The 19657-nt window shown below is 35.5% G+C and overlaps 1 protein-coding gene across 45 annotated transcripts in view; it reads left to right on the top strand.

Annotated features, from left to right (window-relative positions):
• The window catches only part of RIMS2 (regulating synaptic membrane exocytosis 2), a 402507-nt gene that overhangs the window by 282929 nt on the left and 99921 nt on the right, over nt 1–19657 (top strand). For 26 of the 45 annotated variants that reach the window (XM_085537158.1, XM_085537163.1, XM_085537143.1 and 23 more), the window contains one exon: nt 4469–4578. In XM_085537158.1, the coding sequence (XP_085393284.1) occupies nt 4469–4578 (110 nt within the window). Of the gene's footprint in view, nt 1–3139; nt 3320–4468; nt 4579–5396; nt 5430–19657 lie in introns of all 45 variants that reach the window. The other 19 variants (XM_085537160.1, XM_085537142.1, XM_085537140.1 and 16 more) reach the window with 3 other exon arrangements.

Here is a 19657-nt window from a genome sequence, read left to right as displayed (position 1 = left end):
ATGATGGGATTCTAATTCTAATTTGGATGAGTTATTAAATTTTTATTGCTTGCAGAGCTTTCCTGCAAGTGTGGCAGATGTTCTTGCTTAAGATGTAGACATTGCTCTACTGTTTCCTTGGTGTGATAGTTATGCTCACAAGTCTCACAGATTTTGACAGAGGAATAGCCCACCTACCAAACTTGTTTTTCTTAGAAGAAAGATGTTGTCTTAGGCAATACTGTGAGAAGAAAAGTCATTATTTGACCTTTCATTAACTTTATTTTTTATAATGACAAGTCTGTTGGCAGAGATGAACAGCTGTTGTGTACTTTAAAATATTATGGCTGTCTAATACCTTGACTATTATTTTTTCCTCTTTAAAAATCATATTTTATGATTTAAGTCAGACTAAAAGAAAGTATCATCTAGATAACTTGGGAACATAAGCACTGAAGAATGAAGTCTGAAAAGTCATTAATGTCTGTTTTTAATTCCCCCTGTGATGTTAATGTATAGTTGTATATTGTGTTAGGGAGCTTTGCTGCTCAAGCAGATTATTGGAGTGGGATTATTTCTGTAAAGGGGACAGTTCTTCTCTGAAGACCTGGATATTACTGTACATTTCTACTGTGGAAAGGGCAAGAAAATACCAGAACGTTAAAACAAAGAACATGCCCATTTCACTCTAGACACTAATGTGTCTTTTTAATTCTTTTCGGTATGTGTATGATTAAAAGCCACACAGGGATGGTTTCACACAGAAGGCTGTCATTGTGCTTGTATACCATTTCATTTGCTGGACTGTGGGTACTCAGATATTTGCAGCATCTAAACCTGTAACTTGTAATAAATGAACCTCAAGATTCAGTTTCAGATCCTCTGATCTACAGAAGCAACAGTGGCACCAAGGGTTGATCTAAAAGCAAAAGGTTCACTGACAAAATCTGTGCTCTCCTTCACTTACTGGAAGTCTCAGTTGTTTTTCTTCCTGAAGTAAATGCCAGGTGCAGATTGAAGTAAATGGAATATTTAGATTAACTATTGAATATGCAAAATGAGGCCTTTAGATATAGTGGCTTTCATGATAGTCTTCAGAGAGTACAGAAATAACAGAAACATGCCCTCTAAGATATTAGTATTGGTCTTAATGGTAAAAAAATGTTTTCCTACATTCTGAGGCAGTGAGTTAGATCTCTATCATCCTAAAAGCCACTTCTTATTTAACAGCTAAAGAAAATGAGGCTTTAGGAGTGAGTAATGAAAGAGGCTTAACTTCTCATTAAGTGTTTAAGTGAATCATGGTTGCTGCTTCTCTTCCTCTGTATGTCCTGCTGTTGGGAAGGAGAAATTGGAGATGGAATGATACCCATTTTTGGTAGGAGACCAGAAGAAGAAAGGAAGTATGTGTGGGCTCACTAATCTTAAGCATGTGGTTACAGATGATAGGGATGATTTGTCTGGATCAGGGCTGTTAAGGAATCATTTCAAATTCCCTTAGTCAAAGCGTGCACTTTTTATAACTGAAAACTCTTAAAAAGTTACCCAAACTAAGCAACATTCAAATCAAAGCTAAGGTTGTGTTTCTTTGTCTGCCCACAATGTAAAAGAAGCGAGACAGTGGATGTTTTTGCTGATGAAGCTTCACATTCAGAAACAGAACTGATAGAAGAAGTGAGGTAATTTTATTGTGGTTTTGTGCTAGGCTTATTGTATTTTTCTTCTGATATTTTAGTGCCTCAGCTTATGTTTCTTGCTGTGGTGTGTTTTCTTGTTATGAGCTTGTAGACATAGGTTCATGGTGAATGGTATTATTCTGAACTTGTCTGTGGCCATGTCTTGTTATCCTTAAAGAATCAAATGATTACCTTATGGAAGGAATGAAGAGACATTCATTTTAATATGCATCCACCCATTCAGCGAAATTAGCCACCATAGAGAAAATTATATTCTGACTCAGTATGGTGCTGTAGAAAAAAAAGTGCTGTTAATGACCTAAGACTCCTCATAATGAGTCTGTAGTATGGCTCTTTCTTTTCTGATATTAAATAAATTTTGGCTTTTTGCTGCATGTCCAATCACTCTGACTTCATTGTGAAATGCACAACACAGTTCAAGAGAAAGAACAGAAGGTTATATATATTCATGATGTTTATTCTGTTGCCATTCAGGTGCTCTCATAGAAGGAGTACGAAATTAATGAGCAGCTTCAGGAGTGTGTATTTTTTTACTTTTAAAATTACAGTGATTTTATCTGTTTTTGCACATTGCTAGCCATTATTACTCCCTGTAAACAGAGCAGTTACATTGTCAAGAAAGGTGAGATTTGTTTAATTTCTGAAAGAAATTATATGATTAATCAGTTATGATAGTAGGAGACAAAACTAGTTCATCCAGAAATTTATTTTCTGATCAGTGTGCTTTCTTTCTGTTGTGTCTTCAATGCTGACTGTTTTAATTGCTGTTTTGTCACTGTTCTTTAGGATGAAGGCTAGACTTTATATTTTTCCTATTGTAAACCAGTATTTGTCTACTACAAAGAACATCTGCCAGTACTAATGGCATTGTAGATCTTCTGACAGTAGTCTGTGTACTGCATATGGATCTGTCAGTATAGCTTAGCCAGTATTTTGGCAGACATTTTGAGTTTAGTAGCATTTAACAGTGCTACACAGTAATTATAACATCTGGAACGTGCCTGAATTTGCTGTGGACTTTCCCACAAATAGTGGTTAAAGATCAGCACCTCTGAAGATAATGCAGTCTGAAAAAAATATAGTGATGGGAGTTAAAATGCTCGATCAAAATGCACAGTTAAGCTTCAGGGAGACTTAATTGTGTCATATATTCTTTTCCTCCAACAATGATGAATTAATTACAAACTAACAATATTTTTTTTACTAAGAAATTGTCAGGAAACAGACTATTGCATAGATAGTCATTACTGAGACACTGGAAACATTTCAGCCCATTTATCAAGAGTTTGGAGCAAACCAAAGCATACATGTTTAAAAAAAACTGTATGTAATCATGAAGCGAACTCAGAAATTTACCAAAGAAAATGTACATAACAAAATGACTTTCTCCAAACCAGTATCATGCAGCATATTTTACAACTAATAGAAAAGTCAACCGAGCTGCTTTTTGACTAACATTACAGGAATTGTGAAGCAGCAGATAGACAGCCATATCAAAGATCCAGATCAACAGAGCAACGTCCTATGCTAGAGCGGACCAACTCCCGCTCCCGATCCACAGAGCGTCCTGACTCAAACCTCATCAGGTCGATGCCTTCATTAATGACTGGAAGATCTGCCCCTCCTTCACCTGCCTTACCGAGGTGAAACAGACAAATCAATCAGACTAATCCCCTTCTGCCCCACCAGCTCACCATTTTATTTTACCAGTAGCTAATTGGTATCGCCTCTCATTCTTAGCTGATCACTAGTAGTAGTAGATACTAACCTTGTCAGTGTCAACACACTATTTATATTCTATTCTGGATATAATGGTGTGTCTGCCATTTTAAATTGTCTACTAACAGTATTTAACTGCATTTGTTTGTGATTTCTCATTGACCAGGATTCCTAGATAGTTTCCCACATGAAACACCTCATAACTATCATATTCTTATCTTACAGAATGAGAAATTGTTTGTGTTCATCAGACATCAGTTATGGAAGAACCATCGTAACATCAAATGAAACTTCCTTTTTAAAACAAAAGTGTTTCTTCATTTGGACTGTACTAACTTTGTGTTTTTACTGCCATTTTAACCACCATTTCCTCTGACTACATTTTACTGTGCCATAGTCTGTACTGTTCCTGTTAAACACTTTACCGACTGACACTTTGCAGATGTCTATACATTACTCTGAGCTTAAACATAATGCAGTAAAAAGTTGAATAAATTTTGGTCTTGCAGATATTCAGCACGCTTCTCCTTATTTTGGAACTACAGAATACATTCTTTTGCTTTCTGAAAGTGAAAGATAGTACCATCTAATCCCCAGTGACAGTTGGTCAAATCCCAGCATCGTTCTTCAGTTTATTACTTCAATTATTTAAATCCCTATAATGTCTTTACCATTCAATGGGAATTTATCCAAATAAAAACTGAATAAACATAGTTGAATTTGGCCTGTAAAAATTGTATGTGCATGCATGTATTATGTCCATATGTGCATGAATGTACATACAGTACATTTTCTGGCTTGACTGTGCAAACAATCATCTTATGGATGTTTAGCCTTAGTCTAGCTAATGTGCTTTCGTTTTCTTTCTTTTTTTCTTTCTTTTTATTTTTTTTTTTTCTAGAGAGATATTTCCTTTTTTGTTGTTGTATTTTAAGAATTAATAGTTTCAGTATGAGAATGCAAGGGTCCCAAGTGAGCCAAAACTTAATTAGTACTTTTATCAGTTCTGGAAGGTATTTAAGGATGAATGTGCCATTTAATTGCTATGGTTTGTTTTGCTATGTGTCTCATAGGTCACATCCTCGAACTGGATCTGTTCAGACAAGTCCATCGAGTACTCCAGTAGTAGGAAGAAGGGGCAGGCAGTTACCACAGCTCCCACCAAAAGGGACATTGGAGAGAAGTAAGTGTGTGGTTTTCTCCTTAATGACACTGCAAAATGCTCACAGAGGTCAAGTATGTTTCTGATTTTTCTTTTGGGAATTAAAACTCTTGAGATTTTGTGCACAGAACTAGGATTTGATAATATTGTATTTTATATTCTATTTTATTATATTTTAACATCTTGACTGAATTGGATCATCAGCATTGCAGTAGTGATCAACAGTATGAACCAAGATGAACTATTAGCGTAATCCTATTCCTTTTGAACTCAAGAGATGTCTTGTCATTGACTTCAACAGGTGCAGGAAATGATATTTTCTATGTTGTTTAGTGATAAAACTTCTTTTTGGGAGTTAGTAGCGTAGCTGATCGCTTGTGGGCACACATGGTGTATGTTACAGAGTACTAATATAAAACCTCTGCACCTTGAAACAGGAAGATCAAGAAAAGAGGTAATAATGTTTAAAATAGGAAAGGCCAGCAAGATATTTATTTCATAATTCATGCTTTACAGATACTGTTGTTGTGCTGATCTTTAATGTCTTGTAAAAGCACTGGTCAATGGAGGCATCTTCCAAAATGTTTAGAAAAAGGACTGTAGACACATTTTTGATAGCAAATACATTTTCACCTTTCCACTTTTGATTACTGAATGTGTTGTGCAAAATCAGTTTAAATGGTCATATGCGCTCCTTCTTTTTTTTTTTTTTTTCTTTTCCCTTATCCTTCTGAACATGTATATTGTATCTTTTATAAAACTTACCTTGTTTTTAACCCCTGTGCTTTGGTTCCCTTTTTTGTTTCTTTTTTTTGTTTTGTTTTTGTTACTTTCCCTAGACAATGGAGACAAGGAGATAGAACCTTATGAAGGTCTGTACATAAAGGAGGGTTTGTTTTTCACCTGAAAGCCTTTTTGAGAGGCTCTATTGGGGAAAAATAAACCCAACTGCAATTGATGTTACTTTATTGCATAGACATAGTCAGAAACATTGTGATAATTGTTCAGTCTTTTTTATATTCAGACCTATGACTCATAGATTTTACAGGATTCTACATGAAAGAAAGAATAAGTGAAGTTATCTGAATGCAATAATCATTAAAAAGTACCCAGACATATACTCATTTTTAAAACAAAGGATTTACATTAAACAAAGAAGAATATTTCAAGTTATGTTGAAGCCAGTTAATCTACATATTTGCATCTTTTCAGGATTAGTACTTCATGCAGATAAGCACATGAGGATATCTGACATGTTTAATGTCAACCATGCACTGAATCAAAACCACATTTTTATTGCAAATGTAATTTATGCAGGTGCTGAATTAGATTTTTTATAAAATATATAAGTAAAAATTAATTGAATCAAGTTAGTCTTTCAAAAAAGAACCTGATAATACTTCCTTTTAAAATTATATCCCTTTGTATTTTTTTTTTAATTGAAACCTTTTAATTTGCTTAACCAGACATAAGATATCAATTGCAGTCCTTTGTTATACCACTGAGGGTTTTATATGTAGTATAACTGTATTTGTCTCATCAGATTTTTTAATTTAGTATTTACAATGCTTATGGTGCTTATTTCCATTTTGGAAGCAAAACTTCATGACAAGAAACTCTGTTTTCTCAGATCATCACACTAGTATATTCATTTCTTCGTATTCTTATGTGTTGTGAAATGCTGATATGAAATGCAGTTAGATGTGCCAGGAAATAATCGCATCTAATCACCTGATATTTACTGTCATTGCTATACTCGCTTTCATGTTATGCCACTTACCCTGCTCGCTGCTTAGCATATGTACTTAGACTGTGAGCTCTCCGGGGCAGCTATTGTGAAGTACTGTACATTTTCACTGTGTCTGATTAGAGAGAGTAGCGATCCTATTTACAACATGGGTTTTATAGTGAGAAATACAATAAATACAATGAAATAATCATTTTTTTATAGGATTGGTAGAATTATTTTCTCTGGTAAGTATTGATGGGACCTGAGAAACTGTGTATTTACTCAAAGGCTGAGGAATATTTTCCCATACCTCTGTCTAAAGTGGTCTTTTTTGGAAAATGTGGGCAATGGAAAATTTTGAAATCCACAGTTAATAGAGTTTTAAAATGCAATCAGTGTCACAAGAGACTCAAGCTACAGTATCTAGACGCATTGCATATTTTATTTTACATATATAAATGTTTGGTTAAAAACAGAGTCCATAGTTATCCAGCTTTCAGGCAGTATTTTATGTGATTTCCTATAATGAATTAAGAGATCCTATTCCAATTACAATGTAATTTTATTCTGAGGCCTTTTCTATCCATCTTTAGGATTTTACATTTTCTTTAAGGGAACTCATCTTTTTCTATAAAAAAAATAAGCCTCCACAGGAACAGAAGATTACCTAACTTCTAGCAATGACAGAGTATAATTACGATTAATAATAGTTTTTGACTGTTGGAGAATCGCATTTTACAAAAGGTTATTTTAAGCAATTGAAGTGCAAGAAAAAAAACCAAAAACCAACGCTGAACTTTGGTAGACTTGAAAACACTGACTTGTAAAGGAGTTTATGTTATATTTAACAAATAAATTGGTGAGTAAATCTCAAAATCTTACTTTAGGTAGACCTGTATGTGTTATTATATAATCAGTTGATAATCAGAAGAGTTGTCTTAATAACGAATGTTGTACTAGAGAACGTCACTGTTTCAGAGAAGTAGCCCTTTCTGTTCTTATAGAAGCATATAATTAATGTAAATGAGGGAGCTTTTTATATTGCGTGGAAGCATGCAGGGAAGGTTAATCTTCCTGTATTTCGAAATGAAGGATGTTATTGTTGACAAAATTAAGTTAAAATTATACTGATGAAAAGAGTTATTTAAATATATGTTTTAGACAATTGTTAGAAGCCATTTAATCTTTATAAAGGAATAAGAAATGCCTCTGTAGGTCATACATTATCTTCATTTAATTTGTAAAAATTTGAATAATCTGTTATTCAAATAGCTGTGCTTGTGTAACATTTCTTAAAATATAGTGGAAGTGCTGGGACTCAGGTAGAAGTGAGGAAGCTATTTGTAGGTCAGGAGATTTCTTGTTCCAGTGCAATGTTCTGTATGAGAGCCTTGCTTACAGCTACGTGACTTGAACAGGAAAGGAAGGAAGCTGCAGGAAGAAAACTCTGGGTACTTGCTTTACAGATTAGGATCTGGATTTAATGAAATATCTTTTGAGATTTAGTTCAGTGAACTGCTCATGGTTGCAGATCTTTGCTCCAGGATATCTAAATTTTCCCAAAATACCTTATTTCAAAACTCCATAAGAGCTAGAGAAGTTTATTTTAAGAAATCTATCCAGGTAGCTATGAACGTCCATTCCTAACAGTAGAACGTTAACATCCGTGCCTTCTTCTCAGTTCCCTTCATTAGCAGAACATGCAGCTGTATTCCACTTACATTATTTTGTCATCATGAAATAATGGCTAATTCTTTAATCAGTGCAGCTGCCACACATTCAAGTGTCAGATCAACCTGTTTAAAGAATCACTGGATGCCTCTGAAACACAAGTCAGAGGGCTGGAGCACCTCTTCAATGGAGAAAGGCTGAGGGAGCTGGGTTTGTTCCGTTTGGAGAAGAGAAGGTTCTGAGGAGACCTCCTGATGGCCTTTAGGTTGCTAAAGGGAGCTATAAAAGAGATGGAGAGAGGCTTTCCATGCATGATACTGATGGACACGGACAGATTTAGGTTAAAGGAAGAAATTATTTACTCAGTGGGCAGTGGGGTACTGGCACAGGCTTCCCAGATGAGATGCCCCATCCCTGGTGGTGTTCAAGATCAGGTTGGATGGGGTCCCAGAAAGCCTGAGCAGGTTGGTAGCAGATTGTTTTGTTAGCTGTACTTACGATATTTTTAAGTTATGCTAGAGATGTCTTGTTGATAATCAGTATTTGTAGAGGAATAATAGTATTAAATTGAACCCTATTTATGCATTGAAATGTTTATAGACTTCTTAAATGTTCTATATTACTTGTATGATAGACAGTAAGAGAATAGTGAAATATTTATAACTTCTAAGTGTTATCAAGATTTTTTCCTCACATTTATGGCCATATATTTCTTCTTCCTAATATTTATTGAAGAATGAACTGCTTGCTGCTAATTGAAATAGGTCAACATAAAGAGACCTTAAAAGTAATCAGTATTGCCCCTTTAGATTTGCTGCTAATTACAAGCCAAAGAGAAAGTATTGGAGATATTTCCTTTTCATTTTAAAGAATAAATATAACCCTTTCTTTCTTTATCTCTAAAAAGAGCCCACAACTTCATTCACTCGGGTTAAAAAACTAGAAAATTGTGTCGACATGCAGCCGTAATAAAACTTGAAAGTATAAAAGTGAAGTGCTGAGAAAATCAGCAAATAGTGGAGCTCAGGCAGAATTTGCCCTTCTATTTATGCTCTGTGGTTCAGACTATAATTACGTGATCTCATAATAATCTGGTGTCTTGCGTAAGTTATTTCAGAGACCATTAAAGCTGGCATTAATACTTATTTGCTGCCTGTCCTAATTCCATCTATGGGTGGTCTTATTCCAGAACAAAATTACCTGCAAATGGAATTAACAGCAGTAGATGATTAACTTTAATCAGAGATAACAGACAGCCATAACTCCTACATTTTCATGTTTTTGAAAAGAAAATAGCTATACTGACAATTGTACTGTTGTATTGTATGTGAGCTGCTGAGATAGAGTGATAGTTAAGAAAACAGAACTACTGTTTACTATTTTCTCTCAATCAGACCATTGTTTCCTGTGAACTGTGTCATAATTTTGCAAAATGAGAAGGAATTTTACTTTGTGTTTTTCAGCAGTCTATCATAGCTTGATGGAATGTAGAAAAAGCTTATTTATGATGCAATTGCAAAGAACCTGGAATTTGTATTCACGTTGGTCGTAGTTCTATTATGTTCTGTCAGCTGTCTTCACAGCCTTTTAAAAATACATGGCATACTGGTAGTTTGCTTGGTAGGACATGATTGATCACATATATATCATGTAAGACAGGAACCTGGACTAACTTCAGAAAGGTTAAGAACGTCATGACTGAGTCAAACTGCAGTATAAAATCTGCAGAAATATCTTTTCATTCACTCCCTTTTTGTGCATGTATTTCTGCGCTACTGGCTGTGCAATCCTAGTTCTTGCACAGTGTAAGTCTTGCATTATGTGTGCTTGACAGCAAAGAAGAGTAGCTGCCTTGCAGGAAGCTACCTCAAGCTGTTGAATTCTCCTGGGAATTTGCAAAAAATATACATATACCTTTGTGTTTTATTTGTGGGTGCTTAGTTCACTTTCTGGGGAAGTACCAGATTTCAACCCCTAATTGCTATGAGGACCATTAAAATATTTTATTTGTGTTAGTACAATTTCCAGTAAAAAAAATTGAGGAAATGCTACCTGTAGCGCAAGGCTTATGATTACTTGAAAGGTTGCTGCCTTTTAAAGGAAGCAATGGTCCATAATTTGCTTCGGATTGCCAAAAGGAAGAATTAAACACTTCTGTCTTCATACCATTTGGAGGTATTAACTTCTAGGTTTGAGTCTAGCAAGGGCATAAAAAAAATAAAGGGCGAACAGTCATACAGCTGCGTTCATGACAACCATGCTTTATTTATATGTTGGGGTACAAAAGTGCCAAAACCATTTTAGTTCAATTTTCATGGTAAAATAAATTGTGAAAAGTCCTTGGCAGAGCATTTATATGCAACATTTTTTTTCTGTAAGAGAAGTTTGACTGTAGACATGGTGTGTCTACTGAATATTTTACAACATGGACAAAATTTCAATTAGAATTTAAATGCCATGCTTTTAGCACAGAATTGCAGAACAGATATCTGGGTAGAAATTAGTTTCCACTATGTTGGCATTGATTATTACCTAAATCTTCTTCCCTATTAGGAGTAACCTGTTAGAATGAGCAGTTCTAAAATAGTGATTGCATGCAAGCTAATCCCAAAGTAGAATAATTCATTGACTTATGTAGTTACACATACAAGTAATGTGATAACTGTAAAGAATCTGTAAGAAGAGTACAAAAAGTCAGTAATAATCATAATCTGAACACTGAAGAGCTATGGTATATTACTTCACATCAGAATACACCTAATAACTGACATTTAAGAGAAAGCAGGATTATGGTGCACAATTTATGTAGCTCAATGTTGTGTTATTTCTGCTGTTAACTGCTAGGTGAGTTTTGTCACAAAAGTTTCTCTGCAAGTGGGATAAAATGAATGGATCGGTGTTGCGTGTCTTTAGTCATATACATACCTTCACTGTTGTTTCCAGCTATTGTAATATTCTCTAAGATTTAGATATGCTCTAGGCAGTGGGGTTTTTTTTTACCTGTAAGTACTGATGGAGAAGTGCTTGTCTTTAGGATTTCTGTGAAATCCACGTGCAAAGCCAATTACCTGAAAAGTTGAGGTGTTGTTTTTCCAACCTGGAAAAATGTTTGCATTCTTTTCTCTGCACATATTGAGGTAGTGAGAATGCCCACTTGCTTAGGATTTGTACACAGTTTTAATTATGTTCTTTGAGAATGTAGGCTTTGTCTTCTATTGCTAGAGAAACTAAAGCATAGTCAAGCAGTAGATGCTTGTGAACCACTGATGTATCAGTATATGTCTGCTTTCTCTGCCTTGTTATTTATTGTCTACTTTTCAGTACTTCAATAATTTATTAAGAAAGTGGCTGCGTATGACCATCATTACTTACAGAAGAAACTCACTGGAGTAGTTAGAGATTATACTAAATATAAGAAAAGCATTTATTTAATCTGTAATTCACTCAGAAAATAATGTGTGCTGCAGACTGAGGGTTTGTATGTTATTGTGGATGTCTTTTGTTTGATGTTTACCTCTTATTTGATCAGCTTGTAACAAAGCATGCATGTTTTTGTCTTGCTTTTTTCCCCCTTTCATACCTTGCTTGTACAAATGCAGCAGGAGATGAAGAAAACAAGCGTATTGGAGTACAGGAATCAGAGGCTGAGGCAGGTCTGTGTGACCACAAGTGCCTATGTGCTTTAGAAACATTTTCCCAAGAGCATGTAGGGAACCTTTGCTGGACAGCTTGGTTTAAAACTCAAAATCCAGACAACAATTTTAAGCTCAAGACACAGAAATTAAGTGTAGCGTAGGTTGTTTTTTTTGTTTTTTTTTTTACCAGTTTGTGACAGCAAGAAATAGTTCAGCCTACAAAAATCACTTCTTTTATCTACATTTTTATCCCTCCATCTGAAAGTACTCTGTCATTACTATCATGTTACAGCCTTAACCATATCTGGGTGTGCACCCCTTAGACATTGTACCCTCTAATTTTCATTCATACTTTGGCAGGCAAGAAAGTCAGTATTATTGTAGCATAATACTTTTTCTTCCCTAGTTTATATAGGTGGAGTGATGATGCTGAACAAATAGTGAAAAAGTGCTTTACATTGAAATTCTTAGAACAATTTGCATGATGTCCCTCATCCTGCTTGGAAAACATTTCAGTCATCAGACAAAGTTAATGTGATGAGAGCTGATAGAAGATGATCAAATTAAACGTGCGAATGGTGCTTGAACTCAAATACTATGTGATTAAAATGTATGACTTTACATTCAAATTCCAGAAATCACACTTCCTATGATTTCAAAGATAAGCAGAGTTTTTTCAACCATTGTAGTTTATGCTCTTACATATTTTTCTTGAAGGGAGAATCGTAAAAGCATAAATGTTCAGTTGCATGCACTGTTAATAGGTCACATCTTGGTTTGCTCTTCAAGTTAGATTTTTTCTCAAAAATAATTTGTTATCCCTGCTGGTAATTTTCTGTGACGTTATGTCAACTATGATGGAAGAGCAGCACAGATTAGCTTTTGCGATTGTAAATATTTGAGGTAGGTTGATGTTAAATTCATCTGCCTAAAGCTAGGAATCATGGTCCATACCTCAGAGCCTGTGGAGCACAGCCCAGGGAATGACAATGTAGTGCAGTTATTAACACAGTTATGTGGAGAGAATTTGGTGCTCCTGCAGAAACCCCCAGAGATGTGTTAATCTGAGCCAAAAACTCATCTAGTGTTAGCTGGTAGGGAAAGTTACCAGCTAAACAGAAGCGTGCCTGAAATCCCATCCCTGCTGAACACTGTAACTGCCTGATCATTTGCAATCCTATGGCCAGGATCATGCTCCCCTTGTTAGTTAATAGAAGAAAATATGGATCACTGTTTTCTTCTTAAAATTGGAAATAATTAGTGTGATAGGCTCATTTGTTGTTCAGAAATCTGAATGCTAGAATAATTTTAAGAGAGGGCAGCTGGTTAGCAGAGTAGTTTTTTAAATTGTAGTTTGTACAAATGCATCCAAAGTGTCCATGAAGATCCTGGCTTTCCCTTTATGGCTTTCCCCATTATAGTGTGGTGTATGTTCTTTTTGCTTTTGTTGTGATTCTGTCTGTAAGCTGCATTGTTTACTTGTGTGTGTGTGTGTACTGTTCACTATCTGTGTTTTGTGATCGTTCAAATGTAGTGCATGGAACTGTGCTAACATAGTTTACAAAATGTTTGTGTGTGCTGTAGTTACATTGCTCATTGTGACATCTGTTCCAGTTGTTAATCATCATTGTCTGTTTTTAATGTTATAAAGATTGTGAGGAAAAACATCAAACCCCACCTGTTAATGGGAGAAAAGGCAAGTTGTGATGGTGTTGTTAGTGAATTGTGGATGTTTTTGCTTACTTTGTTTTTGCTGCATGTGTGTGTGTTCCATAGTTCTACTAGTTCAAAATCTGTAACTTCGTGTATATTCAATTTAATCGTGTTGTTTTACTTAACTTAAAATCATTCTTTTCAGCAGCGGTTTTAAAATCTTTCCTAGACTCAAAAGCTTCAGAAATCTGTTTTTGAAGTTAGCTCTGGTGTTGAATACCACCTGGGAAGGTGATCAAGTTGTCTCTTTAGAATAAGTGGGATTGTTTTTGCTGCTGATTGTTCAGCTGCTATAAACATAGTTCATTTTGACTACCAGATTGTTGTTTATTTGTGTTATACTTTTTACATCCAATTTCTACCCCTGGGAAAGCTGGAGGCTTTTGCCATTGACTTGGTTAGTTTCACAAACTAGTAATCAGTGATAAAGTCAAGCTAAAGCTATTTTCATTCTTAGTTTATCTTCTACTCCTTCATCAAAACCTGGAATGGAAACATTGCACAATAAATTAAATCCTATTAACCTGTATTAAAGATATTTTATTTTTTTTAAAATTCCCTAATGGATTTCTTTTGTTATAGAACTTCCTTAGCAAGAGCTCTTTTAGTCCAAAAGAGTGGTCATTGTCTAGTATTGTATTTTATTACAAAAAACACAGCCCTTTTCAGTCTTTCCTCAGTTTTTTAGCATTTTTCATGTGTTTTGCATGACACCTCTTGATCATTTGTGTTTGCAAGAGAAGACTCCCAGTACTTCTTTTCTTTTACTGCCTTAATTTCAGGTACGTAAAAGATGCTGTAGTTCTGAAGCAGAATATGAAGCCTTTGGAGTTATTCCCTCATTCTAAGGAATATTTTATATACTTACGCAACAGCCTTGCTGACACTATGGGAATCAAGAATGCTTCTAGTTTTTATCTTCCAGATTAGAAGTGTCTGGAGCCTTCCTCTATGTTGCATGTATACTGAGACAAGACCAAGCCACCATGTTGTCCCCTTTCCATGCACTGTGGTTTCCATGTGTGTGGGAGGCCCACCACACCGTGGGCAGGCAGGATGGGAATTTCAAAGTATAGAATTGCAGATTTGGCACACAGTTTAGGCGCACTCTAAGAATTTAGGTGATTCAAATGCAAACCAGGTGGAGTAAAGGACCCCAGACAAAAAAGTGATCCCAAGTGAACTTGCAGTACTCATGTATGCAAATGTTTTTTTGAAAGACAAGCATGTGGCCATTGTGCTACAGGGACTGTCATCCTGCTGGCTAATTTTAGCATCTTCTTCTATCTAACATCATTTGAGATTCCTATTCTGTGCCTGATCAACTAAACAAACTAGCCATGAGTCTCATGGGCTCTCTATTTCCCTGGCCTGTGGGATCTAGACTTCACTGAGACCGTGGCAGCTTCTGAATTTTGCATGAAGAATGATACTAATTGTGTTTAATGTGTGCTGTGAGTATATCTGACATATCTTTATGCATTATGAGTACTTGTTACAAGAACTTAGGGAGAGTAATACTAGATTTTAATTAAATTCTAGTTTGAGCGAAGTAAGGTTTAAGTATGGTATTAAGTGATTGAGATTGCTCTACTTATAGGAAAGCACATAATTGCGCTCCTTGCTCTGGGAAAAAGTGAAATGAAAAAGCCCCCTGAACACAAAACAGAAGTGAGGCACCCATAAGATTCTGGCAGCTCAGCCAGAGCCTGGAGTGGAGTACCAGGAGTGACACAAGACAGACCTCCATCTGTCCAATGGCTTGCATATAAGAAAGCAGAACAGGGCCCAGAAACATGACCAGAACCAGTTGAGAGACCCTAATGGGTCCCAGATGATGAAGCAGGACTAAAGCTAGTGGGTATGGCTAGGACCAAATGCAAGAGGTTCAGCTTGAAAAAGCCCTAGAGTAAAGTAGGGGAGGCTGAGGCATCTTCCAGCTTTTTGGTGAATGGCCCTGGGGACAGCTAAGGCTTCTCAGGCAGCTCTCCCTTATCACAGGAAGGCAACTAAATTCCACAGCTCCTCAAGTGCACTGTGTTCCCTGCCAAGGAACTTGAGCATCGTAATAGGCCAGAAAGCGTAAGAAATAGTACTCGAATCAAAGGCGTATGTATTCAACTGAGTGTTGTAACTTGCTGGAAGTAACAAACCCCATTAGAAAAAAGATCCCCCCTCAAGTTTATGATTGGTTGAGTATTCTATAGGTACATGTTTGTAACAGCGATATAATCATGTTTTAATTCAAGATATTGCATAATGCTTTGTATGAGTCATTGTTTTATTTCAGAATTTGCATGAAGAATTTCCATTCCTGAATTCAAATTTAATATTACACGTTTTAGAGGTGCATAAGTATGGAATATATGGGCAGAATAGCCTGAAAAATAAAACCAAATCCCTAGACCAAGTTAAAACTTACATCCTGCATTCTGTCAGGTGTATTTGTAGCCTGTTCACATATCTTTGTGTGCATAGAGCACTCACTGACACTCCAGGGAATGGGAGTGCAAACTTGAACGAAGCTTACAGAAGAGAAATGCAGAGCAGGAGCTCTGCTTTTATGTTGGTTGTTCGTTGTAAATGGCATTATTTAAGTTAATTAATCGTTAGACTGGCAATATATTTAGGCTTTGATAACAACTTGAGGACCATACTCAGTCTGACCAAAAATCCACCTGGCCTAGAGACTGATCCTCAGCAGGCCAGGTCATAGTGCTGGGGGAAAGGAATATGAGCAGAACAAATAGGTAGCAATGCTTACCTGCCGTTCTGGGTTCCCAGTCTCCAAGGCCCTGTGCATGAGGATCTTACAGAAACATTAGTGTTATGTTATTGTGTTATCTCCATCTCTCCCATAAGGTCTTTGCACCCCTTAAAGCACTCCTGCCAACATAACCCTGCAGTGCTTATCCAGACAGCTCAGTCAGGAGAGCTACTATGGAGAGATGTTCAGAATAAGCTTATTCTTAACAGGCCAGCAGGCCAGCTCTATTGAATTCATTTCCAACGTGTTTTAGGCATATAACCAGAAGGGGGAGCAAAACTGCCATATTTCAGAAACATCTAGGAAAATAAGAAACAAATACTTGTGCTATTTTCTTCTGGAGAACAATGAAGAGATGCTACTGGATGATTGGAAATGTTAACTGATTTTCAATTACAAATAATTAATGTATTTTTGAAGTCATTTTTTAAGAAAATATTTATGGAATAAAAAAAGTAGCTACAGCACACAGACTTTTGTTACACTATTAGGATAATATAAAATATACTTGCATGGCAATGTTTTTCATAATGTGTAAATCAGTAAGGAACGTGAGATGGAAACAATAATTAAGTTATGTAATTTTGAATGCAGTGCTGCATTAGTTAAACCCACACTGTGATGCTTAAATAGCCATTAATGAACAACAGATTATTCTGAAATGCTGTTGACATACCTCAGTATTGATATCTCAGCATTCATTTGCTGTTTTGGCTGCTTGCATGGAGAAAAACCTTAGATAAGCTGTTGTGGTGTCAGTAGGAGAAGCTAAGAAATGGTGTTCTCTGGCATGGTGTAGAATGCAGGTACAACATTACCTACAGAGACACCAGTTGTTTAAAAACATGTTAGGAAAAGACTGAATGATGCTGTTTGTCTCTGGAAACTGCAGTATTGTCTAGCTCTTGCTACAGCAGCATTGTGGAAACTTCAGCCCCGAGACATCTTAATGTTCCCCTGATGCAGGAGCAGTAGCAGGCTGCCTTCACTGCTGACTTTGTGTCACATATAGCTGGCCTTCATGCTGTTAACAGCATGCAAGCAGTGTAAGGTGGGATTGGATTCCTCCCAGATGAAATGTAGTACAGCTGGGACAATTCTGTCATGACTCAAAGCCACTTGCTTTCCCCCAGTGGAGATCTGTCAAAGATGAGAACATTTCTTTCTTGGTGGGCTCTTGAGAATGATGGCTCCTTTTTTTTTGTCTTAGGGACTTTATTTTGTATCTTAAAACATATAGTATGAATTTGCTTTTCCTATGAGTAAAATATACTTACAATATAAGTCTATTTAAATATACGTCTAATTAATTCTTCTTATATCCTTAATGCATGAGTTAAAGGTCGTAAGTACATTGGTCAAAATGTAGTTTTTCAGCTTTTGACATTTAATGCATGGTTCCACTAGGTTTTTGCTGTGCTACTTTATTTAATAAGTATTGGCCATATCCACTTCTGACTGATTTTTACAGTAGTTATCACCATACATTATTGAGAATATAATTCCTTTTTAAGCATTCATCTTAAAACAGTTAAAATAGAAATTCCTGAGAATTCTTCATTTGCAGAAGAAGATGATTAAATTCCGTATGTTCTAGTGAAAAAAGTGAAGACTTTATTATAAGCTAATTCAAAATATATAAGTAGAAAAATACGGATAGAAGTTGGCTCACAGAAATTTTTGAGACTGCAGAGAGCAAAAGCTGAGTGAATTTAATAAAGGACAAATTCCGAATAAGAGAAAGAATGTGAGAAAATTCAAAAGGAAGGGTAATAGATTTAAGGGCTATTACTGTCTGTAGTACAGAGAAAAGAAGGAAGGAACTAGTATTTGCCTAAGAAAATCCTCTGTTGTAGCATCTTGCTATTTTGCTGCATCATCTTGTAGTTCTGCAGTTTGCAGCATCATTCCAGCTTGGCTGTATCATTGCTGGTGCTTTCCTAATCAGAAATGATGGATATTGGCAACAATTCTTATTATGCACTACTTTCTTGTTTTTAATATAGAATAGTAACATTGAATATTTAATATAAAACATTAAACTTTAATGTAGAATATCCGTGTAAAGTATGAAATGTTTGTACTGAACTCTCCTAGGAAAAAGGAAATATCTATGTATGACTGACTAACTTATGGGTAAATGTGTATTTTCATAGAGAAAAAGAAAAGATCACGTTTTTGTTAGGAAGAAACAAAAAACTGTTATTTCCACAGTTACAAAAACAACCTTCCTTTTGAAGTTCAGCAATACACGGAGTACTAGAAAGGTGACAGTTTCTGTTTTAGCACATGTATCAGTGTTGTCATAAAATCATTATACTGAAAATTCTATTGATGTGTTACTTGAACCCTACAACTCCCATCAATTTCAGAAGCCAAAGCTACCTCACTTAGGACAGCAGCCTGTTATAGAACAACAGGGACATATGGGATGGCTAAAGGATGACTACAGATAACATCTTTATGTGCTTACAATGATAAAGAAAAAGAAAAAAAACAGAAATGTAATGAGATAATCTGACTTTAGGTCAATGTTTATTTCAATTAACAAGATTGAAAATATGTGCCCCTGGGAAGCCTGGTCTAGTGGATGGTGATGCTGCCAATGGCAGGGTGGTTGAAAGTAGATGATCATTATGGTCCTTTTCAACCCAGGCCATTCTGTGATTCTATACCTGTTGTATTCTTCTCCATCAATGGCTATTTCTGTGATATTGTGTAAGTGGTTATGACTGCGCTTAAAGTCAGAGAGGAACTTAAAGTTTTGTAGAGTAAGCAGATTCACAGCGGCCTAAAGCAAAAATGGAGCTTAGCATGTTTATCGAATTGATTGGTCCCAATTTGGTTTTGATATGAGATATCAAAATGCTTCAAACCTATACTTTTATGCTAGGCACCCAGTTTAATCTTCAGAAGATTGATAATTAAATTCATAGTATTTTTTGGGTGCGGTAACGTCAGAAATGCATATTTCAGGCTATAGGAACTGTACGTAGGAAGAGAGTTTTTATCGAGTAACTTTGTCTGCCTAAAATATCAACAGAATTTAAATCAAATCCCAGATTTAACAAATGATTTTGACCTACATTTTGGGTTAAATATTTTTAAGTATTAAACACAACTCAATTTATTGTTAAAGAACTTTTACAGTTTAATAACAAACATACATGGTTGCTGGTTTGGTTTTGCCTTATTTTTTGAATTACACTTCTATAAAGTCTTTCGTACCAATGTATTTTTGTCTTTTTAATTCAGAAAAATAGGTAAATATATTATGAATCTATAAAATAAGCTGGTTTTTTTTTATAATGAAAGAAAATATTATGTAAATCACATCAACATTTAAAACTCTAGTTGTTAAGTATAAAAGCAGAATATTTGATATACATTATATAGATATTAACATAGATATGCACAGTATATCCTTTTCTGTGTTTAAGTTGTTGACTAATACTCTTCGACACAGGCCTCTAAACTAAAGAACTATTTAAGTTTTTGCTATGTTATTGATGGTATTTTGTTTAGATCAAGTTATCCCAAATGGTATTAGGTATCTTATAACGTAAGTTATATAATATTTCTGAT

This window comes from Coturnix japonica, chromosome 2 (assembly GCF_054131305.1).
Source record: "Coturnix japonica strain WE chromosome 2, WE-NBRP24, whole genome shotgun sequence".
NCBI classification, from domain to species: domain Eukaryota; kingdom Metazoa; phylum Chordata; class Aves; order Galliformes; family Phasianidae; genus Coturnix; species Coturnix japonica.
Note: the sequence above shows the minus strand (reverse complement) of the source record. Positions and strands in the feature narration are given on the sequence as shown.